Source organism: Taeniopygia guttata, chromosome 2 (assembly GCF_048771995.1).
Source record: "Taeniopygia guttata chromosome 2, bTaeGut7.mat, whole genome shotgun sequence".
NCBI lineage: Eukaryota > Metazoa > Chordata > Aves > Passeriformes > Estrildidae > Taeniopygia > Taeniopygia guttata.
The window spans coordinates 29,595,522-29,620,421 of NC_133026.1; the positions used below are offsets into that span (position 1 = coordinate 29,595,522).

General features: G+C 39.3%; 2 protein-coding genes across 2 annotated transcripts; one reads left to right on the forward strand and one right to left on the reverse strand.

The window, feature by feature from the left end:
- The first annotated feature begins 7 nt into the window (after positions 1-7).
- TSPAN13 (tetraspanin 13) lies at positions 8-15,298 on the forward strand. The gene is given in 6 exon segments (NM_001245243.2): positions 8-85; positions 10,671-10,838; positions 11,890-11,970; positions 12,826-12,939; positions 13,188-13,298; positions 14,461-15,298. Coding segments are annotated over 6 exon segments (612 nt in total). The 5' UTR covers positions 8-22; the 3' UTR covers positions 14,536-15,298.
- A 2,930-nt stretch (positions 15,299-18,228) lies between these two features.
- On the reverse strand, positions 18,229-23,428 carry AGR2 (anterior gradient 2, protein disulphide isomerase family member). Its single transcript, XM_012571681.5, has 8 exons — positions 23,312-23,428; positions 21,557-21,694; positions 21,243-21,306; positions 21,111-21,163; positions 20,101-20,174; positions 19,656-19,719; positions 19,154-19,237; positions 18,229-18,557 (listed from the first exon to the last, which is right to left on the reverse strand). The coding sequence occupies exons 2-8, from the start codon at positions 21,684-21,686 to the stop codon at positions 18,508-18,510; spliced, it is 519 nt and encodes a 172-aa protein (XP_012427135.1). The 5' UTR covers positions 21,687-21,694; positions 23,312-23,428; the 3' UTR covers positions 18,229-18,507.
- Between the last annotated feature and the right edge of the window lie 1,472 nt (positions 23,429-24,900).

Here is a 24,900-nt window from a genome sequence, read left to right on the forward strand (position 1 = left end):
GGGCGGCGGCGGCGGAGCGGCCATGGCGTGCGGGGGCTTCGCCTGCTCCAAGAACTGCCTGTGCGCCCTCAACCTGCTCTACACGGTGCGTGCCCGGCCCGCCCGCCGCCGCGGGCTCTGCCTCGTCCCGCTGCTCTCGCCGCTGCCTGGGCTGGGCTGGGCTGGGCTGGGGAGGTGGCGCGGCGGGGCTCGCTGCGCCTCGCCCGGCGGGATGTGCCGCGGGGGTCGGAGCTCCGCGCCGCAGCCGCCGGGCGGTCGCGGCTTCCGGCTGGGGAGGCCGGGCTGGGAGGGGTGGGGAGGTGACAGGGTCAGGCCGGGCTTTGTCGCCGCGCGGACGTGGCTGCTCGGGATCAAAATCCAGGGAGGCCCGGGAGCGCTGCCCGCCCGGGGCGGCGGCTGGCTCGCCTCCTGCAAGGAGCGGCCCCGGGCCCGGCCCGCCGGTGCCCTTTTTCTCCGTCTGGAAAGGGCGCTGCACCAATTCAGGCGTGAAGCAGGGAAGGGTTTGTTTTGTCATTGCTCAGCCAAGCATCAGCGCCCACATAAGTGCGGTTCGGTCAGTGACGAGGCCCCCAGCACCCCCGGTGTTCCTGGGATGGACCAGGCAGTTACTGAGTCGGGCTGCCTGGGGTGGTAGGAAGATATATGAGCGGGGGGGGGAAAAAAGCAGGATGTTAAACTGAAATAAATTGCTTTGCTGGGGAGCTCCAGACAGGTGCCTCATTCTGTTCCAGCATGTTGGAGGGCTTGTTTTCAGCAGAGAAGGAAAAAATCTCCAATTGTGCTGTAGCTACAGGAATTTTTTTCCTCGCTATCTATTTTTAAGAGCTCAGAAATAACAAGAGATGGGAGTAAGTGTAATGACTTCCTCTCACAGGACATCTGGAGAGGTAGGATGTCCTCTAATATTTCAAGTTTAACAACTGTGCTTGGGAATGACTTTCAGCAGACTGGAATTGGGGTCAGCCAGTGCTTGTGGGCAGTTGTAACTGTGCTTTCCCAAAAGCACTGTCCCATCTGGGCTGGAAACAAGACTGGAGAACAAGTGGGTCTAATGCTGTTCATCAGAACAAAGAGTAGCTGCTAGTAACTGGACCTGATAGAGCGTATAAGGATGTAGAAGCACCTGTGCTGAAGCCAGAATTGGTGGATGTTCTTGGGTGTACAAGGTGACCCAACCCCTCCTTTCCTCAGAAAAGAGCAGAAGATAAACCTTTTTGTAGGAGAGGCTGCACTATTAGTTGATCTCTATCCTTGGAGGAGCTTGAGGAGTGAACTATGTCCCTGAAAAAGTCTGGGAGCATGCTTAGGCAGCCCACTCTACCTACCCACTGTGAAAGTCAGCCTGGATCCCTGTGATGCGTCGTGTTGTTGGGCTACACCCAGCCAGAACAGGGGGGAGCAGATAGGTGTTTGGTATCTGTAGCTGAAGGTAAGTTTAATGGATGTAGAGTGTCATGATGGAGCTAAGTTAAAATCATAAAATAGCTGAGGTTGAAAGGGACCCCAGAAGATCATTGTGGTCAACTTTTCATGAGATTTTTCCTGTGCCAGAAGATGGGTTATGGGTGTGTTATATATATATTTTGCTTTTCAGTTAATGCAAGACTGCTTTTGTCATTATTGCTACTATTCCTTGAGTGACAGAAGAGTGAGAGAAATCTGGATTATCCTCAGATGGATGCACAAATAATACTGTAATGTCATGTGGACAGCAGGTTTTTTTTTCCTAATGACTCCATCATTAATTTTACAGTCATATAGCCATATATTAACCAGGTGTAATGAGTCTGGTAGGTCTTTTGGGCATATTTGGCCTTAGCAAGGGTGGGTTGAACTTTTGGACTTCTGTAGTTCTATCTTTGGTACGTGTACAGTGTATTTACAACTTTAATCTCTGCTCTGATGTCTGCTTGAGTAGACTTTACTTTGTGGGTGTCACTTTGTCTTTTGTCACTTGACCTATACAAAACATAGGTTTTTGCTAAAGGGAAGGAATGATTTCTTTAAATGATAGTTACAAGAATATCCAGTTGTTATTGTTAGTATTGTTTATTAATTATAGACAAGTTACAAGACTTAATGCTTTTAAATTCATAGTTGGAGAAACAACACTTAAAAGTGCTTAGTTGGCCTGGTAGAGTTGATTAGTAAAGTGTGTGGGCTTTTCTGTTCCTTGGTTAGACAGAAACCTGAAATAAAGTATTGAAGCAGCACAGTGAATGATGGACTTATTTTCTCCCAACTGGAAAAATAATACAGAAGACAATCAGAGCAATAACTTAATGATTGTCTGTTTAAAATAGTGTTGATTCACTAATAAATGGTTAGAACCAAATAGTGGTGGTAAGAAGGGATAGGTGACACTTCTTGGATGTTTTTGTAGCCAGCACTGATCTGTCTATATGACATGAATTAACCCTGAAAACTGTATATTGGAGGTTTCAATTTACATTCTGCCTTTCATTAAAACACTCTGAGATAAAATATTATATTGGAGGTTAATTAAAAAAAAAAAATTAGTATTGCCTTTTTTGATTTTCTGTAGTAGTACACCAAGAAAAATATATGTCCTGGCAGTAACAAATCAGTTACTGGTTTAAGGCAAGAAACCAGTAACCTGCTAACCCAACTGCTCACTTAATGTTCTTTTCAGATTTTACTTTGCTGGTGACTTTTGGTTCTTCTCCTGACTAAGTTAGTGTCCTTAGGCCCCGATCCTATTTTCCAATCTATTTTATATGAGTAATTTTAGCATCTATGCTGAATCTTGCTGACTTCAGTATGGTTCCTCATGGGTAGAGGAAGAGTAGAAAAAAATAATTGAGACTATTTATTGACTCTGAATACATGATGATATGTATTGTCAGAATAAAGCCTTACATGGAGGAACTGAACACAAGAACCTTTAAAATACTAATTTTGGGTATCTGACCTATTTAGTTTTTGTTTAGTCAGTCATATTTACATTTCCCATCAAATGGCAAATCTATACAAACTGTTTAAAGTGCCTGTCCACAGAATTAATCCAAATTCAGTGGTGTGTTTGTAGCTTAAAACTTAAGCTTCCAAGGAAATCTTCAGTGTCTTTGCTCACGTCTGATTTTTTGGAGAGGAAAAGGAAGTTCCTAACTAATGGTGAAAGATGAGCCATGAGATTAAATGTTCAAATAAAAAAAGAGTACTGACTGTTCATTTAGGGGTTGTGGTTGGTTTTGTCACTCAAGCAGCTACTTAATTATTGCTGCAGCAACAAACATGAAGTGTTTGTTGGCAGCATGTAAACAACTCATATTTTGATGAGCAGCCTTTATGTTTTCTTACACCTAGAGCAGCCATTTGATTTCAATTAAAACATACAGTACCTTTTCTATTAGAAGTGTGTATGTTTTTAGTAGCACAAAGCTTATTCAATAAAAGCCTCCAGATTTATTTATAAGACTAGAAAGTACTGTATCAAAATAATTCACTTTTTATATTATGTCGTTCTCTGAACCTCTTTTTTTTGATTCCCTATTAAATGGTTTTTGCATCCATTTTCAAAGAATTGAGTTTGAAAAGAGTTTTTTGGGCTTTTTTGTTTTGTTTTTCCTATCACTGTCTCTTGTTCTCTGGGTGCTGTAATTATTGAAGTTGCATTTAGGCTTTCTGCCCTCTTTATCAAACTTTCTTTCCCTGTATTATGGAAATACGCAAAGATAGTATAGAACTTCTCAGATTTGGACAGTGTGTGCTTGGTATCATAGGATGATTGGGGTTGAAGGGACCTTCAAAATCATGATAGTCCAACCCGCTCTACCATGTAAGGGGACAGCTACCACTAGAGCAGGTTGTTCAAAACCTCATCCAACCTGGCCTTGAAGATGTTAAGAGGATTTTTAATTACTAATGTATTTTATAATAATGTTTGTCTTACTTTCAGAGTTCCTGATGCAGAGTAATGTTGCATTGTCCATGCAAGTCTGTCTGCTTAATCTTTTTGTTGCATAGGGGAATTTTGGTGTTAGAGGCAGGGTGAACATTGGGATTTCCCTTGGGAAAGGGAACGTGTCTTCGTGTTCTCTGATATTTCCTGACTGGCGTAGTGGCTGCGCAGAGCCAGGTACAAGCAGACAGAAGTTAGAGAAGTACAGATCTTGCCTCAAGTGGCAATTTCTTTCACATTGGTGAGTGAGCCTGCAGTCTCTGAGTGCAGCTCCATTTTGGTTTGTTCTAAGTTTGTTTTCAACTGTAAGATAAATAAGATAAAATACTCACTGCTTGCCATGTCTAACAGGCTTTGGTCTGCATTTAGGTGTGCAGCATCAAGAGTTTGCCCGGCACCAGCCTGGCTTTGTGAAAACATTTCACAATCTCTTAAAAAAACAATGAACAAACACGCAAATAAAAAAGCATTTTGGAACATAATTGCTCCTGCTGCAAAGCAGAAAGCTTCAATTTCCAAAGACCAGAGAGTATTAAGTAGGGGTTAAATCTGACATTTTTAGTGTGTAAATAGTTTGTTACATGGCCAGTAAAGTGAATAACTCTTTACAAGGCCTGAAACAGAAAGAACAGGCTTTTGTGATAGGATTCAGGAATGCTGCCTTTCACATAAATTGCTTGTTCCACACTATGTGTCTCAAGGCTGTTCAGTAATCAGATCCCTCATTTAAGTAAGTCAAGTAAAGGTGGCAGATTTTGCTTTCTGTTAGAAATCCTTTGGAGGTACCCAGAGCTTTCCTTTGTTCTCAGTAAAGCTGAAGTACTACTGTAAGGAAATAAAGTTGCTTACAGTTGAGTAGCTTACAGCTGTGATAGAAACCAATTTAGCTGAATTTTAGCTTGCTAAAAGTTATGGTTACACCACCATGTACTGCCTGTTGTTTTAACATGGCGTTTTTAAATTAAGACAATCAGAATTGTCTTCTAGATTCCCTATGGCTATGCAGAAATGGTTGCCCAAGTAGAAGGGGAGAGTAGTGGAAACCTCTGCCTTCAGTATATATGCCATTTGACATTTAAATTTTAAACCACCCTTAAAAGTAGTAGTAATATGAACTTGCATGCAGGCAGAGATATTAGGAAGGATGTATTTCATCATTTGTGTAATCTCTGGTTTCAGTTCCTGTTCCAAATTCACTTTGACAGCTATTCTCTAAATATTTCCCTTGCTGATACAAGAATAAATACTATATAATCTCTTTACCTAGGAATGGTGAGTCAGTATTTAGTGAAATTGAAATTCTGACGTGTAGTTTTTATCAACTCCTGTTTATACTGAGGTGGTAAGGAAGCAGTGGGAATGCCAGCTTCTGCATATGACTTCCTTCCTAGCCAGCAGTCCAAGCTAGTTGAAATACCAAAAGGTTTTCACTTAGTCAAGACAGCAGATTTGCTGGTGGCTTGCTGTTGTAGGAAGGAGGAAGTGGTTTTAGCATTTGAATTGTTTCTCATGGTATTGTACAGAGAAATAGTTTGAAATCTTTGTTTCTTGTTTCTAATGTAGACTATAAACATGCACATAAGTACAGAAGGGGCACTTGCGGAAAGAAATATGTTTTTTCCAGTACAGGAAGGAGGGAAATGAGCAGCTATGTGCACAGGAGAACTTGGATTTAAAGAAGAGAGCAAATTTGGAGATTTATTAGGAAAACTGTTATATTTGGAACAGCTCTGAAGTTCAAATGTATGTATGTGTATTAAAAAAGGGAAGTTGCCTAAACTGGTGTCTGATCTCTTCCACTGATCTTGAACTTAAATCTTCCCTAAAATTTTCCCTATACAGGTACTGACATTGGAGTAATGTTTTGTCTACTGACAATAGCTTGAATTTTTTTTTCCATTTGTTTTACTCCAAAGTAGAAATACTCTTATCTCATAGGGAGAACCTCTGATCTTCACCTGGAATTTGTGCTACCTAAAGGTTTGTTCTAGTAAAGCATTTTCTTAATTTCAAAATCGCTAATTTATATTTTTAATTATGCTAAGTACAAATCTGTGTGTGTGCCCTTAAGGTAGCTAGGGTTTGAATTGGTGGAAAAGATAGTCCTTGATCAGTGCTAAATCCACATCTTATCTACCTGTTAAAACTTTGATTTTTGGTGTGGAGAGAGTGTCATGATTAAAGTGCTGGCTGTGGTGTGTGGGAGTGTTGGTTGGAAGGCATTTTTAGGGCTTATCAGTCCAGGTGCCTGCTCAGGATTATGAGTAACAGTAGCTTGCTGTCTGTGGCTTAGCCTGCGGAGTCTTGGACACCCCTGAGAACAAAGATCATCACCAAACTGCCCTGCAGGTGTGTTTTCTAATGTCCAGTCTGAAGCTCCCAAGCTGTTACTTATGATACCCAGAAGAATTTGCTTCCATGTTTATGTAATGTGCCGTCAAGCTTAAGTTAGTATGCGATTACACCCAGGCAGCCTCTTTGTCATACTAAAGAAACCTAGCTCCATCCCCTCTTCTCAAACCTTTCATTATCAAGGCTCTATGCTATTTTACTGACTCCTGCCAGGTTCTCAAATTCCTTTTCCACCTGGGAGACTTGAAATGGAACACAGTATTTGAGCTTCAGTCTCACCAGCATTGTGTTTCCTTTGACTGCACTCTTCGTTTCCCTGTTTGCAGTGGGAACTGACTTCTGGCTTGTGTTCAGCCTGACAAACAATTTGATCTCTCTACCTGTCTCATTAAGGCTGGTCTCAACTGGTCTGATCCCAGGTTCCACTGAAGCACCCAGGAGCACAATTTTTCACTTTGCAATGTTCCTAAGGCTGGCTTATTCCTCAAGTTTATCAAGGTATATCTGAGTTAAATATCTTTTTGGAGAGTCAGCGACTCCTTGTTTAGTATCATCCACATATTTTCTGAGAAATCATTTTGTGTTATATTCAGTTGTTGATGAAGATACTGTGTGACATTGGCTCCAGCCTTTTTGATGGTGCTTACCTGCTACCAGCTGGATGCTGAGCCATCAATTACTGCTCTTCAAGTTCAGCTGTGTGGCCTGTGGCCATTCAGTCTAACAGGCCATTTCTCCAACCCTCCTGTGGGAATTGGAATAGCCCTAATCAATAAAAACTGGCCTGTGATTTCAGATATTTCTGCTTAATATGTCAAGCAAACATTTTAAGTGTTACTAACCAAAGCTAGCTTTGTGTAAGTAAATTCAAATAGGTAAAATGAAAATTTACAGATAATTCAGTCTTCCAAGGATGACACTGTTTACTTTGGGAGGCTTCTGCTGCTGTGAAATGTAGTCTCAGTTAAATAAAATGTGACATTCAGAAGCTCAGTAGAGAGTCCTTCTTCCTTCATTTAACAGAAATATTTGACCTTTTTGCATGTAGGTAAAGCTTGTATGTTTAGAATGTACATGTTACTCATTTGAAGTGGGTTAGGGTCACTAATTTTGTTTCAAGTACATTATACTGTAAAGCCATAGCAGCTTCAATTTTAGTTAAATTGCATTTAAATCCTTTCATCTCAAAACATTGGAATAAACACTGTTGAGTGGTCATTTCCAGTGGCTAAACACTACATAGCACTATGAGCCTTGCATTGTTTTACAGACTTGAAAAAACTCTTCTTAAAACAGCTTAAGTTATTTTTCCTTTTTGTAGTAGTGTGCATTTACTTTAGTTTTTTGCATTATGACACTAAACTGTATAGAGAAAGTTATTCCTGTCATTCAGATAGTCTTATGCCAAACCTGAATATGAAGGAATAACCATAATTTCATCTTTCAGTAAACATGTGGAGGAGCCAGAAACTTAATACTAAATCACTTTCTGGAGTGATTAATAAATCTGAAAAGCTGTTTCAGTTTTGAAACAGTCAATTTTTCACAATTTCAGGTGGCAAGAAAGGAATGACCAGTAATGATTTTGATCCAAATTATGGATCTGCCTGACTAGATACAGCATTTTCATATAATATGTCAGCCAAAGCCACTGTGATCACACTGAATTTCCAGATGTTTTAAGGAATTGGACAATGTACAATTTTGTCAAATGGAAGAAAACAACAGAGCCTTGGTATTTCAGAGGTAACACTTGAAAATGAGATTGATAGCTCTAAACTTGAATGGTTCAGTAGTAGGTTTAGAATCCAGAGAGGCTTATTTTCTCCAATTGATTGAAAACCAGACTTTTTCGAGATTCCAAATGTGGGTGTTTTTACCAGAAAAGCTTTTTTGTGCCAGGATGTCAGGACACTTTTGGTGTCATGCAGATAATTTTATGCATGTATCATCAGAATAATGTAAGATGAGATCAGTAATGGCATCAAGAAGCAACTGGTACGCTGCACCTCACAGACTATGTTTATCCCGGTCTTAGAGGCACAGATTTTGTCTCTTGTTTAGATTTCAGTATTTTAAGAACAAACTAATTTCATGTAATGCTTTTGGACCTCTTATGAAATGAACAAAGAGCTGAACAAACAGGTATTTCGGTATCCTGGAGGCAGACTGGTGAAAGATTTGTCCTCAGACAGAAAAGTATTGGTGAAAACTATTAGGAACACAGTTGCATCTGCTCTTCTTTGTGAAATAAATTGAGCTTTGTCATTGCTTGTGAGATTTTTTTTTTTTAAAGACCTGTGGAAGTGTGAGTTCAGTATTTAGAAGCTGATGCAGAGCATGGGATGTCAGACAGCACTTCTTGATTGGAAATTGGGCTATGGGGTTTCTTTAGTTACTTGCTTCTGGTACTTACATGGAAAAATAAATCCAGTGGAATGAGACAGTGAAATAAATTGAGTGGGCATAGATCAGAAAAGGTAGGTCTTGCAATAAGCTGTCTGATTAGCCAGGCTAATTATTAATGTACTGGTATTGGGAAGTTTATAGATTTGTGCAGCATGGATTCAGAAAATTTATCTATGTAACAGCCAAGGTGTTTTATTTTATTTTTTTCTTCGGTCCTCTCTGTAATTTTGATTCATGACACCTTGTTCTGTTTTTTTGGTTTTAAATAAATGTGGAAATTTAGTCTTTTTGTTTAGGAGAAACAAAGACAAATGTGAAAGCATCCTAAACTCTGCTGGTATTGAACAATTCCTTTGAATTTTATATTATTTTTTGTATCTTTATGTGTTAAAAGAGAAGTGTACGTATGACAAATATCCTGTTTTTATTCTTGCAGGCTCTTGAATTTCTTGTGTGGATTACTGGCTTTTCTTAAAAAGTTTTTTGAGATGTATTCCTGTGTGAACACACAAAAAAAATCCACCTGCTGTGTTTAGGTTTTGATGAGAATCTCTAGTTGTTTTACTAGCTTTCTTGATGTTATGTTAGATTTCCATGTTTCAAAAGCTGCATTGCATAGGTAGTCATCTAAAATGTATTTAAATGGAAAAAATGTATAGATGTATTTGGCATTAATACCAACAAGAATTCCCAGCTGTAGAGTAAGTACACTAAAGTTTTAAGTTGGAAATTACCTTTTTTTTTCTTTTTTAATTCTTCTTACCTCTGGGTAAGCAGTAAAAAGTGCTTCATGAGAATGTGCCTTGTTTGAATAGACATGGTGAGCAAGTGTAAGTGCTTGCTCTATACCTGTTGTTAAACAAAGCTAAGTAGTTGAACTAGACTAAGTGCCTGCTGTTTTATATTGTTGGTTTGGATTCTTTAAAAATAGTTATAAAGCTGAGTGTTTTGTGGTGAGAACTTTTGGAAAGTTAAGACTTATATTGAATTGGTGTAATTTAACAGGCAATGTAATGAGTAATGTTACACATAGGTCTGTTTCAAACCAGAGAGTCTTGGGCATCTTGTGCCTTGGATATCTGGATTGGCTTTGTCTGCTGCTTCCCTCCTGCTGGACTTCATTACAGATTTCTCTGCAGCTTTTCATGTTGGAATTTCTTTTTTCTTGGGGTTGTGTTTTTTTGTGTGGAAACAGGAAAGGCTGGAGCTTCCTGCCCATATAAACAATAAATCTGTGAAATAACTGAAACAGATTCCTGCCTGCCTTCCCTGAATACCGTGTTTAAAAGGAAGGAAACAGCATAATCGTTTTGGGTATCAAAATAGGATTCACTTAATAGTAGAGCTATTTTCTTGAAGAAATATGCACAGGAGACAGGATGCCTTTATTGTTGGGCTGCCTAAAGTCCTTGAAATTCAGATCTGAATGTTTTTGTGTGACCGTGTTAACCGTGTGACCGTGTTACATTATCAAGTATGTGGAAACTTCTTTAATGAATTAATACAGTTGATTACAGTAAGTTTTGGCAAAGTGCCCTTTTTTGCACATTTAGAGCTGTGCAATTGTATATTCTATTTTCTTTAAATATACTGCCACAGTTTAACAAAAGATCTAAAATTTTGGTTCTTACTCCATTCTGAATTAAAGCTGATGATTATTAGCTTATTTGTCAGCTATGTTATGATCTACAGTTTAGTGTCTCTACTCAGTTACTGATAGTACAACATGGCATGACTTATAGGTAGTTTGAGTTGTAACAGTTCCACATTGACAGTGTGGAAGAATATGTATGCCTTAAAACATCTGGAACTGAAATTACTTACACATTGATGTGGAGGATTGGTTTGTTTAGGGTTGTGCTTCTTCTCTTTGCACCAGAAAGAAAAATTGTACCTTTTTAAAAACAACTTTAATGTAAAAAAATTACCTGTGTGTAGGAGCCTGTTTTAATATGCAGTCTGACTTTGTGTTTTCTCTTCCCTCCAGCTGGTGAGCCTGCTGCTGATTGGAATTGCAGCATGGGGAATTGGCTTCGGCCTCATCTCTAGTTTCAGAGTTGTTGGAGTGGTAATTGCAGTAGGAGTCTTCCTCTTCTTTATTGCCTTAGTTGGATTGATTGGTGCTGTGAAACATCATCAAGTATTGCTGTTCTTTGTATCCTTCTGATGCATTGCATTGACTGCAGCATGGTTTGAGCCATGTAAACAACCTCCTATGTCAGCTGAGACTGCTGGGGGAGGCGCTTCAGAAAATAAACAGAAATTCACAATCTTACTTTGGTCAAGTGCAGTCTAAATTAGACTTCCTTCCCATTTAACTTTATTTCAGTTTCCTTTTTTCCCTCCATTGTTTGTGCTCTGAAGATAGAAGTATTCACATCTCTTTTTAAAAGTAAGACTATTTTAATTCTTTGAGAACATTTTATGGTAGCTCACTGTGTCACAGGTGCCTCATACTGTGTGTTCAGCCCTACACGGGGCTAAAGTAGGTGAACTATTAATGTTTAACTTCTGTGGTCTGTGAATAAGAACTGACCTCCACTTTACAAACAGCTAAATTGTGTGAAATATCTGCCTCTGAACACAGCAGCCAAATTTTGAAAATACTCCCCAACTTTCAAAACATGATATTTAGTATCAAAGCTTATTCTTTTTGTTTTATACCATCTTCAGATGCAGTAGTACAAAAGCGTGTGAGGCTGTGTTCCAAGAGTAACTTGTTATCTTTTTTTTTTTTTTAAATCTCCATTAAAGTTATCTTTTGTAATTAGTTACAGGACTCTGTAATTGAAAAAAAGTAATCTGAATACGGAATACCGGGAAAAATATTTTCTCTACCACTTTATTTAAGTGAGGTATAATGAAATTACATGAGTCCCTAAAGCTGGAGAAAATGGCTGGAGATCTTGCTCTCAAAGCTCCTTTTATTGACCTCTCTGCTCATGTTTTCTTGCTAGGCAAGAAATACCTAAAAAGGAAATACCATCTATGTATAGTAGTAGCCAAAAAGAGTTAATACATGGTCATTGGGTTTTGAGAACATTATTTAGGTCATCTTTTCCATATCCATTTGAAATTTGCTTCCATAGTTCTTTTGTTCTAAAGAACTTACTGTTACCCAGTGAAATAAATAATACCATTTGCTTTATATGTTATAAAAGCAAAACTAATTTGAGAGTACATCCTTAACTGTTGATTGTTTCCAGTACATGATTATTCTTCTGCTAGTCTTTATTGTCCAGTTTTCTGTCTCCTGTGCCTGTTTGGCACTAAATGAGGAACAGCAGGTAAGAAAAGTTTACTGCTTTCTTAGTTAATCTATAGCATAACTCGATAAATATGTATGTGCATGTATTTTTATATAGTCCTCCATAAAATGGGGAGAGCATATTTTAAGAAAATCAGCATTGTCCTATTTATTAAAGATGACATAGACCTTGGTCAGTGCTTGGCTCTGGTAGCTAGAAAGGAATACATTTGGGTCCTAAAATTACTTTTCTTTTTTTTTTTCTTTTTTTTTTTATTTTTCTTTTTTTTGTTGTTGTTGATTTATTTTTAAGCTTCCTTTCTCGTTTATGGTCACATGTGTAGCAGCATGATATTATGAATATATCTCATGATCAGCAATTTCACATAAGCTGATGAAATACACAGGAATCATGGTGTCAGTTTGATAAAGTCATTGAAATGTTCTTGTGAAACTGGAAAGGTCATAACTACATTAGGCAGTTATGTGTGACAGTAGAACAGTCTTCCCTGTGGTATGGAGACCAGCTCACTGCATAAGAAATGAGTGAGGGTGCAGTGACTAAATAATCAGATTTGCATGCAAGGGTGTTTTTTGTGTATAGCATGGGCAGTCCCAGCTAGATTAGTCACATGTCCCTTTACTTGTGATTTTGTTGGGTTTAGCAAAAACGAAGGAAAGGAATTATACCCATGAATGTGCTGCTGTGAGCTGCTGTTCTTTCATTAGCTACACAGCCTCTTTGGACACTCCAGTCATTCTTTAATATATTTATATTCTCCTGTTAAGCATCAAGATCTGAAGGCTTTAGGGCATTATCAACTAGATTTTGTATATTGGCTTGCAGTGTAAAACAGTTCAATTAATGTAATACGTATTTGCTTATGGCTTCTAGAGTGAACTTCTAGAGGTGGGATGGAGTAACACCAACAGCGCAAGAACAGATATTGAAAGAAATCTGAATTGTTGTGGATTCAGAGTTTTTTACCAGAATGAAACCTGCGCCGCTGTAAGTTCTTCAAGTGTGAAAACCCAATACTTTCTCACACTGCATTTGTTCAAGAATGTTTCCATAGTTACATTACCCTGCAAAGTTTGTACTCCACTGTCATTTGTATATACACTTGGGCTCTTGGAGTCTTTTAAAACTGCTGTAGTTTTGTCTATGGGTAGCAGTCTCTTCTGGAGCAAACTAGATGCTTTCAAACAACAGAGTGTCATCAGCAAATGGAAAGCCATTCTCTGTATCTGCTACAGGATTGTCTTCGAACTCTCCACTGTAGACCATGTGCACCGATAATGGAAGAATATTCTGGGATGGTGCTGAGATTTGTTGGCGGGATAGGACTCTTCTTCAGTTTCACAGAGGTGAGTGGGTAGTTGGAAAATTAAGTGCTTTCTTCCCACTTCTAAAGCTTTGTTTTAGGGGGTTTGTTACAGGAAACCTCAGTCCAGTTTCAGGAATCAGATAATGAATAAGGCCCACTTTTTCAAAGCTGTGACCTTGCTGACAGACCTATGTCTGTCAGAAGGAAAGCTTTGCTTGCAACTTGGTTATTTAGACAACAAACCTCAGCATTAAAATGTGGTGCTGTAAAGTTTAAGCTTTTCAGAAAGTTAGCTGTTCAAGTGTACCATTCTCCAGCAGTACTAAAAGAGTGCTGTTGCTTTACCTTGTTCCCTCTTCTTCCCACCTATTCCCCACTCTAGCACGCATGGTCTTTGAGTTTTTTCTTTTTTTTGGTGCCACCTATACTGCAAAGATAGAGTTGCATGAGGAGTCATCTGTATTTTAAACAGTAGGTTAAAATTAAGAATGTCTCTTGGCTCTTTGCTTTAGTACCATGATGATGCATAACTTGCTTTATTGATTGGAGTATTAAAATCCTCAGAGCAGGTCTTTTCTAGTCCCAGAGTAGAGCATGTGAAAGTCCTCTTCCTGCTGCTTAGTGCAGTTTTGAGAAGGTTTGTACATATGACAGCAAGAAGAGAGATACAGCAACTTAAACCAAGTCACACTGATGTCAGCAATCTCAGCTAAAAATGTGAAAGTGCTGGGGGGAATGACAAGATTTGAAAATGCACAGGAATAGCTGTATAGTTAAGTGGTAATGGTAAAGTGAAACAATTTTGAGGATTTTTTTTATCATTATATTAAAAGCAGCTTTATGAGTATTTATCATTTGGGAAGGGGAGAAGAATAATTTAACTTCCATTGTAACAATGGGAAATTTTTTATTGCGTTGTGAATATGAGTTTGGCTTTTGTTGTTGATAAGTTTTGTGGTTTTTGTTTTGTTTTTCTGTCTGTTGTTAGGGTATGATTTTATTCAAAGAGAGAGGGTGCATTCTTTTTTCTAATTAAGAAAGGTGGAGTGTGGTTATACAGTTTTAGCAACAGCAAAATATCCTAAACTTGTATCCTAAACTGAAAGTTCTTTGTCATGATTTTTTGTTTAAAACAAATTTTGTAAAACTAGAAGATGGGATGGAGACCTCTGCTTAATAATATCTTTGGTTTTTATTTTCAGATTCTGGGAGTCTGGCTGACTTACAGATACAGGAACCAAAAGGATCCCCGTGCAAACCCTAGTGCATTTATTTGATAAGTTTATAAAGGACTAAATCTTCTGCACCCTCTACTTAAAAATACTGATTCTCCATACTTGGTATTTCTCCATAAATAGGTATTCTACATGTACTCAAAATAACACACAAGTCCTGTAAGAAATGTGTAGTTTTCATATTTAATTTCTGATGTTTTTCTTCTAAGAATCTCTATCTTAAAGTAGATGGGTGCATTCAGTAGCTGGGCAGAGTTGAACTGCTGTTTAAGACTTCATTAATTGTTACGGTAAACTCTATACAACGAGTTTTATAGCACTACTGGGTTATCTGCTGTAAAAAAAAGCCCCTAGAAGTATTTTCTGCTGTATTCATTGATTACAAAAATTCACATGAATTCTCATTAAAATGATAAAAATTTATGGTGGATGGTTGGGTATGATTTACTTAGGTTTTAAGATGTACTCTAGTAAACTTTTTCGTCTCCCACTTTCCTGTTAAGGTAAAAATAGAAGCTAGATATGTTATTTTCTATAGTGCACATAAGTGTATGTTAATGACTACTGTAGTCTTCAACCCTCCCCCTTTCCTGTTTGTTTTGGTTTTCTGGTAGCTTTAAAATTTTATTGAGAATAAAAACAATGTTAATGAATATTGTCATTATGAGAACAATGAATGAAGAAAACCAGGAGAATGTTATCTGCATCTGATTAACTTGAAACTTTTGTCCCTTGACAAGTGAATGAGGCTTGGTATTTGCACAATCAATGTCTGTCATCTCTGATACAAGAAACTTGATGTCTGGAAAGTTGTTGTACAGCTATTTTTTTTAGATGGTGTAAAGTCATTGTTGTAATGACTGAGCAGTGTATGTTTCTGTGTCATCCAGATAACAGTCTTGATTTCATGAGAGATTGAATGACATGTTAAAAAAAAAAAAAAAAAAACAGCAACAAAGAAAATGCTTTCCGGTAGTTTGTTTTCTGAAAACAAAGAATTCAAGTCAGAATGGTGTGCTATCCATGTAGAAAGTGTTGTCTGAGCTGAAGGAAAGGGTGGTCCCTCTTGCTCCCTGTGAATGAAGTGGTGCATCAGCTGAAACAGCAGACATCTAAACACCCAAGGTACACAATGTCCCATTTGTTTCTAATCATACTGATTGAAGATCTGCACTGCACCTTTTCTTCATTCATTCTTCACTCAGTTGCTGCTGCTGGCAGGATAGGCAGTTGCTGTATTCTGAAAGACAGGTCTACAGGAAGAAAAGGGGAAGAGTATTAAAGGGCCTCTGCCAAGGAGGAATACAGCACCTGAGCAAGGTGGAATGGAAATCTGGGGGCAGACGGAAGTAGATTCTCATACAGTCACCCTTTTTAGTAAAGAGATCCTTCCTTAACTTCCTCAGAGGAGGCAAAAAGAAGATGAAACACATGCCCATCAAAGCACTTTCAGACTTTCACGAGCTGAGTGCTTCTGAAGAAGGAATTATGTTGAGGTTTTGAAGGGGAAGAGCAGAAACCGAAAGCAGAGGGATGTCAAGAACTTGCTATAGAGCTGCTTCTTTTCAGGTGTAGCTGAATTTTCAGCATCCATGGTCAGCACCTTCTGGAGTTGCTCTAGGAGCTGCTGCTGTGCCTAGCCAGCGGTTGTGTCTGGCTCAAACACAGATCCAGGAGCTCTCCAGATCTCTTACCTGGAGATCCAGGGTAAGAGCCCACTCGTGTACTGAAATACCTTAAGAGCATTCAGGCCTCCTGAAGTCTAATAAAATGTACACTGTGGTTTTCTTCTCCCAGTTGCTGTTCTGTTGCCCTCAGTTTCTCTCCAGCCATTCCCAGTATGTGTCAAGATGACAGTGATGGTCTCATGCTGCCTTTAGGAACAGTTCATTTTCGTGGTCTACACAGGCTTTGTATTTTGTGCATTACAGTAATAAATCCAAGGAGTTGTCATATGGAGAGGGTTAATGAAGCTTACAAGAATACCACATTGCTGCTTCAATTTTGACTTTTTTCATGATTGTTTTCGTAGTCCTTAATTTTGGGTGGATCTGGTTTCATAAATATGGTAGATTATGCTGGAATATAAATGTGCAACAATACTGAAAATATTACCACTTCCAAAACTCTCATGTCTCATAATGTGAATTTGTTTTAGTAGTCAGAAGATAGATCAGTGGATTGTATGGAATAATTAAAGTTTTTCTATTGTATTAAAAATACATTGTCTCTTTCGGATTGTGGTTAAACAAACCCATCCACCCACACAAAGGTTGAAATTCTCAATCAGAGGCGTGGATTTGCTTTCCAAACCTGATTCTGAAAGGGAACAGTAAAACACAATGAATCTGACTCTGTTTCTGGAAGGTGAAAAGTGTTGTCTCTCAGAGAAAGTCTGACTCATTCGAGTATTGAAGAAATGCTGTACTATTTGGACATGCCAAACTAGAGCACTTAAAAAGTTATTTATCCCTATTCTTGGTGCATTTTGTCATTGAACTTCATTGCTTTCTCTTGAAGAGCATTTTCATCACTCAAAGATTTTTTTGTTGTTTTCTAGAGATGCATTTTAATTTTCACCTGACTGCTTGAGATCTGGATTTTGTAACCAGATTTTCTAGAACCTATTTACAGCAGCACATTGTCAAACTAATGGAGTGATTTAACTTGGAGCATTCTTACTGCTTACATTGGATGTCTTTTGGCTTGGTTTGTTGAAATGCTTTCTTCAAGTTGGTTATTCTGGAAAAAATGTAGAAATATGTCTTCTTTCAAAACACATACACATTTTTCTTATATAAAAACAATTGGCTATAAAACAATCCTTCTCCATCATTGTGAGAAAGTGAATCCAGATATTGACTAACATCCTGATACTACTGCACAGGATCTGCCGCCTTTCACATGAAAATAACTATTACAAAAGGGAAGGCCTTTATTGTAGCTGTAAAGAAAGGGCTGATAATGAAAGCTTCACATAGGCTGGTACTACTAGAAAATAATTTGAGATAAAGTAGTCTGAGTAATAGAGAGCTTAGCTAGCTGCTGAAACTGGAGATAAAAAGCTGCTTTCCTCTGCTGGGTTTGGCTGAGTGAAGTTGAGTCTCTTCACAGCAGTTTGTGTGGTGCTGTGCTTTGGATTTGCAGCTACAACAGTGCTGATAACACAAGGTTGTTTTCTGTGATTGCTGACACAGAGTCGAGGTCTTTGCTGCTCGCTCACCCTGCCCTGCCAAGCAAGCAGACCTGCAGAAGTGAGACAGCTGACTCCAGCTGAATAAGGGGATACACCATGGGGGAAGAAGCAGGAAGGGGGGTACATTTGGAGTGATGGTACTTGTCTTCCCAAGTCACCATTATTACATTTGGTGGGGCCCTGCTCTCCTGGAGGTGGCTGAACACCTGCCTGCCTTTGGGAAGCAGTGAATTCATCCTGTGTTTTGCTCTGCTTGTGCATACAGCTTTTGCTTTATCTATGAGACTGTCTTTATCGGAACCCATGAGTTTTCTTACTTTTAATCTTCTGATTCTCTTTCCTATCTCACTGGAATGGAGTGAGAGAACAAGTAGGTGTATGGGGTTGGGCTGCTGGCTAGGACTGATCCACAGCAGCCTTTTTCCTCCCAAAGTGCTCTAATATAAAATGCAAGCTGTGGGCTCAAGCAACACAGTGATTTTACTATTTCTAATAATGGTAGATGAAGATAAGGGGAAAAAATTGACAACATAGCAATGTTTTGTATGTAAACACTTGAAATGAATTTATTTTTTAAAAAATCATTTTTACAGTTGAATCATACAGTATTCTTCTGTACGCCTTAAAATAAAAGCCTCCAGCTTTTAAAAATGCTGCCCAGTACAAAAGTGCTAATGTAAAACTGTAGTGTTTATGTATTGAAACCATCACTACACATCACTAAATATCACTCTAAATAGTCTCTTCACCAGTATCAAGGTGTGGAGAAGAGGTGGAAGATAAGAGTTGATAATATTTAAGGCCTTTCTTCTTCCTCTTTACAGTTCAGTCTTCAGGAGCTTCAGCGCTTTCTGCATATTTGAATACACTAGAAATGAAATATTCATTCATGTTATTTTTGCTGCAACTTCCTCTGCCAGCAACCAAAAATGCTTCAGAGAAAATGTCATTATTATTAAAGCCTTTAATCACATGCCTATTGCTATAGGGATTCAGATGCACTTACTCTTCCAAGCAATTTGTGAAGATCATGGATTTAATTTTTACTGGTGAGAACGTTCATTAATGCCAACACATGGGCAGAGACTCGAGCTGTGCAGCAGTGAGGGATGGCTATAGCAAGCAGCTTTCCCTGCTCCCATAAGGTTTCCTGACCTGGCCTGTTGGGACTTATGTATGAGTTCTCACCGCTGCTTGCAGTGAGCGCTGCTGAATTATGCAAGTTCCTGCTGACGTGTGCTTGCTTTTTAAACAGATGGATGCTTAAAGCTCCAGGGCTATGCCATAATTTTCTTCATCTCACTGAGTTTAAGTCTAGCATCCTGTTTCATTTTAATCCTGGTTAAATGTCTTTCAGCAAGTACTGACTGTGAGAATCTGTAATGCCTGGTGTTATTCCTTGTCACATGAAAAATGCGACTGCTTTCAGACTATTTCCAGAATGTGTCAGAACACTCTACTTACACAACGAAATGTCAGAGGGCTCATATGCATAGAGACGGTTTGAGTATCTTCCAGTAATATCTGCTCTCACAGTCAGGGAAGGATCTGGGGGGAAAAGGGTGAGAGAATTTGTAGAGGTTAATCTTCAAGCAGAAGGAAATAAAAGGAAATAAGGCTTTCTGCACTCCTGCTTGCTTCCTAAATGTTTCAGTGAGGCATGTCTGCTTCTGCTGACTAAAAGATTGTTCTAAGGGGTCACTAACATTTCAGTTTTAAATGTGTTTGCAAGTTTATTAGGACTGGGATGAGCTACCCATTCCAGTGACTGTGGCATCAGCCATTGAGGGAAGAATGCTGGACCTGTGAAGCTGGTTGGTCTTGAGTCAATATTTGATCCACAAAAACAACTTGAACCTTTGTATTTGTCATGAAATAAATTCCTGTTATTCAGCCTGAAGATTTGAGATGCATGGTGCAGCAGTGGCTCTGTTCTGAGAGCAGCTTTGGTGCTTGAGGTACTCACCTATGAACAAAACCCGAGGGACGTACTGGCCATCAGGTGCAAGGTTCTTGTCTGTGGTTTCATACTAAAAAAAAATAGAGAACGTTCCTAGTCAAGGAGAGCGTGTTACATACTTTTTTTCCTTCACTGTACTTTGTATTATGAAATACAGCTCAAATAATACATTTTGCAGTTTAAGAGATTCTGTCTAGGATGAAGCTTTTTCATTTTTTAACAGCTGGAATTGCAAATTGCTAACAGTTCATGTTATTATTAAACTTCATATTCCCTCGCAGTCTGAGTTTATGATAGCTACAGATGAAAAAGACTTACTATGAAATCTGTTATGCTTCAGCAGTGGCCATTTTCCTAGCCAACCCTAACTATTAAACTTAAGTTAGAGAAGCCATAATTAAAAGCAGAACTTTGTCGCTTTCACTTAATTCAGTGTAATTGGGAAACTTACCACAAGGTTCAGGAGAATGAATTTTTCAGCCAGTTTCTGTATATCTTTGTGTTCAGCAAAGACCTTCTTGAGGGCTAAAGTAGAAACAAATAGGAAAGAAAATGAAAAAGGTGCCCTTGAAATATATTGTCCTCCAACAAGAAATTCAAACAAACTGATGAAACAGAAAGAGACTTTCCAGTTTACAACTGCAGCAAAGATTTTCAGTTCATTCCATTAGAACATGATCCATTCAATTTTATTCTTCATTGAAGAGTAGTTACAGTAGTGCAAAATGTCCCACCTTCCTTTGGAGAGTACAGCTGGCTTTCAAGTTCTCTGCTTAGGTTTGAATTTGAGCATTTGACCCTTCAAACTTCCTGTTCTACTGTTGTGATTTCTGGCCCCAGATCTTAAGGCACTTGATAATACAGCAGCTAGAGCTTCAGACTAAAATCTTTGGAAGGGTGTAAATGCTTGTACAAAGACCCTTCTGCAGTTGCTGGAGCTATGGATGGATGCAAAGATCTTGCCATGTGGACTGACTTGCAGGAAGGAGAGCACTGAGATAAATTCAAAGACACTGGGAAAAGAGCAGTGCAGTTACCAGAAATCCTGTAAGAGCTCAGTTTCAGCCTGGATTGATTTAGTCCCTGGCTAGATTCAGTCTGAATCACTGATGATATGATCTGAATATGGGTTTCTGACAAATTGTTATTTCTTGCTACTGGTCTTGCTATTGATTTTGGCTGATTGTGCTGTGAACCAAATTCAGATTTGTCAGACCCAACTGACCTGTGCTCACTTCCGTATGCATTTGGTATCATGCAATACTGAATTAGCATTTTCGTTGGAAAACATCTGCATGGTACAGCAACTTGAAGAACTCTCCCTATGCTTGTGCAAGCTGGTACTTCACTAAGGTTTAAGCAAAACGGTGTCTGATTTTTTTTTTTTTTTAAGCAGAGTTTTCTCAGTAAATTAAAACAGCATTTTTTTTTTTTTTCTCTTCACGACTGCAAAAATATTACCTTGGCTGTGTGGGCAGTCTTCCAAGTGGTGGATAATCATCAGGGGTTTCTGGCTGGAAAAGAAGAGCCCTGGTTAGGATGGTTAGGAGCGGGGCGGCGCGGGGGTGAGGGCGGGCGCGGCGGGGCGGGTACCTGTGCTTGGCCCGGAAAAGCGCCTCCTCGTAGGTCTGCGTCCAGATGAGCTGGTCTCCCCATCCTGCGGGAGGGGAGACACACACAGAGCCTCAGACAGCGCCTTACGAGCGGGGCCCGCCTCTGCCGGGAGGGCTGGGAACAAACCCCTGCCCCGGGCTTTGCATCAGGAGCGAAGGAGGAGAGGGGGCTAGGAAATACTAGATAAGGTTTTGCCAGAACGAGTTGCAAGAAAATTAACATAGTTCTAAAAAACTATGAAATGAAATGCTTACAAGATTGCACTTAAAAAAAAAAAATCAGTTGTTTTTTACCTCTGGAGAGTGTCTGAGGCAGTTTTGGCTTAGCAGGAGTGTCCTTTGAATCCTTCTTGCCTGCATCCTTTGCCAGAGCACAGGAGATGACGATGAGCAGCAGGAATACGGACACGTAACTCTTCTCCATGGCTGCTCCTGGAACAGGAGGGAGAAGCTGGGGGTCCCTGCGGTGCCTGCCGGTGGCGCTGGCGGTGAGGCCCGCAGCAGCCAAGGGCAGCATCGCCGCGGCAGCGGTGGGGCAGGGCTGCAAGGAGCGGCTCCAGGCAGGGCCTGGGGGCACGGGGTGAGGTTTGCTCAAAAACGCCCTGAAGGATTGGCCTATGGCCCTTGTAGGATGTGCATGTCTGTGCTTGTTCATTTCCCTCTCTTCTTTTTACTTATATGGAATATGCTCAGTAAAATAACTTGAGTTACAGCAATTACAAAAGTTCTTGCAAGTCCTAATAAGTTCATAGTTCTGCCTTGATCTCCCAGTGCTAGAGTAACGCAGCTGCAGGTGCTGAAAAGTTAATTTGTCTCAGCTCTCCCCCCGTTTTGCTGTGGGAGCAACTCAAAGGAGAAGTCAGAATGTTTAAGCTAGGCTTTACAGTGAACATTAGCATAGACACTCTTAATGGTGTTGAAGCTTCCAGTCCTGTTTTTTTTTCCCTTAAAAGTATCATCTAATCCTTACCCCCAGCAGAACGGATAACAAAAAGAGTTGGGAGGAGTTGATGTGGACCAGTGAAAACTGAAATGGAGTTTGGGGCTGAAAGCAGCACAAAGCAGAGAGCTTTTCCTGGGCCAGGCTGGGGCTTGGAGATGAGATAGGTCTGATGGAAAGCTCACCAGCATTTCAGCTGAAGGGGAAAATCATTTCAACAACATGACCCTATGTTTTCTCATTGCATTTCCTCCTAGAAACTAGAACCAATATAATGGGTACAAAAAGAAAATTTGAGATGTTCTAAAAGCACTACAGAACATTGAAAAGATTCATTAGAAAAAAAAAAATAAAAAGAAAAACCAAGCATACAAAAAACCCCCACCACAACCGGCTGACTGTTTTTAAAGTTCAGACAGTGAAAACTAAACTCCAGGAAAACAGAAGTGTTTTTCCAGGTGGGAACTGCAGGAGGAGTACATAAGCTGAGTTTCCATGAGTGATACAATGCTCTTTGCTACTGGGATGTCCAATAGAGCTCAAATATCCAAAGAGTCCCTTTTTCAATGGTATGAAATACAACTTTTGCAGCACACTGCATTTCTTCCCCAAGAAAAGTCTCTTTGTCAAGGAAGAAATTTGCATGAAGTTCAATTAAACTCTGGATTGTCAGGGTTGCCCCAAGAATTGTTTTGACTAGAGCTGTATGGCAGAACTAATACTTCTTTAAAAAGAAAAAAAAAAAAAAAAGGTAGGGGACAACCTAGAAATTAAAGATCAGGCTGTTGTGGAGGCAGCATGCAGGAAGCAAAGACAGAGGAACTTAAACTTGCTCCTTAAAAACTGCCTCTGGAAGACAATGTGCACTTTTGAAAAGCTTTCCAAAATAACCCCTCTTCTCCTGGCTTTTTTTTTTTTTTTTTTTTTTTTTTTCACCTGCAAAGCCAATATTTCTATAGACATTTTCCTTCACAACAAGCTGTGCTGGACTGTGCCTGCTGCTTTGCTGCAGTCTTTTCTTTCCACTGCTCAGGTTTCCCATCCCCGGCTAGCTCAGGCTCACAGCTCCCCTGGGTTCCTGCTGAAGCAGGGACTGTGCAGTGCCTTACCTTGTTTACTCTCGCAGGTGCCTGCCAGGATGCGAAGGTGTTCCTGGTTCCAGTGTGAATGCTGCTGTTCCTACTGCCTATTTATGCACCTTTACACCCCAACTCCACCCACAAGCTTTGAATTTGAATACTACTTTCAAAGAGCTAAACTTTCTAGTTTTCCCCTACCAAAACGTTCAGAGTTATTTTTGTAATTAAATAACATTACCGTTTCCTGTCAGATACTGTATATAAAGCTCAGAGACATTTCTGTAGACTTTTAGGATATTTCTTGAAAGGTGATTTTAAAAGATTGGCAAAGATCCAAGTACAGGTAAGCTTAAGTCAAGACTCCTGATTTGCCTGAAGACTGATTTGTCTTTTTTTGATTGGTTGGAAAATCAGTATGGGTTACTGTTCTTTTAGTCCTTAGGAAAGGTTTTATTGGTGACTCAGAACCATGGATGTTAATTAGATAAATAACTATGCACATTATACAGATATGTGTGCACACATGCACATATAACAGCACGCAGAATTGTAATCAAACCTAAAAAAAGGTTTGTAAAGGTCTCCACAAAAATTTATTTGTAAGTTATACTAAAAAAACTGTGTTCATAAGCCAACACTTAATTTAAATTCCACAATTGATTAGTTGTGTAGACATTTATTTTTAACTACAGCATGAACCAAAATCATCTTAGGCTTCAGATGCACATATAATACAGTGCAATGCTCAGGAAAGTGAGACCTGGATGGTCATTCCCACTGCTGCACTGGCTGCACACAGTCCTTCCTCAGAGGTCAGTGCAAGCCTGTCCTCAGCAATGGATGCTGAAACTACAGAATGTTCTCCTTGCTGCATGCCTCATGTATTTCAGTGAGATTAAAATCATGTGTTCATGGGCAGTGGATGCTTGACATTTCTTAGCTGGGTAGATGAAATCCATCAGATATGGATTTTCCTGTTTGAAATTCACAGTGCTGTGTGATGGCTGCTAAAACACCCATTTGTTACAAATATGCTTGAGAGAATTAAGAGCTTTGAATCTTAGTGTGGATTTGGTTTTGTTTTTTGTTTTGTTTTGTTTTGTTTTGTTTTTTGTTTTGTTTTGTTTTGTTTTGTTTTGTTTTTAATGCATAGTAATTAGGAAATCAAAGTGCAGAAGCAAGATGGTGAACTTAAGCAAAAAAAAAATATTGAGTTCTACCATACTTTGCTTAGCTGCTCAATGAGTTAGGAGGGTGAAACCAAAGCTTCCAGGCATATCAGTCATTTTAACTGCCCTTTCTGTATGTTTCATGAAATAAGTATGTTTTCCTGAGAGAATTTGCATATAAATTTCTTCTTCTCCTCCAGCACTTGTCCCTGAAGATTTACAGATGGAATTTGTTTGCTCCTATATTGTCTATCCAAATTGCATCCATTCAGCTTTTCTTCCAAAACACACCAAAAGAAGTCTCTAATGTCCATATTTGGACATGGGGCCACTCACTTTGGACAACTTAGGTTACATTTTAAATCCAGTTTAGTGCAGATGTAGAAGTTAACCTTGGGTACCCATTTTGGTCTCAGCTTAGACAATTCAGAATTGTAATTTAACACACTC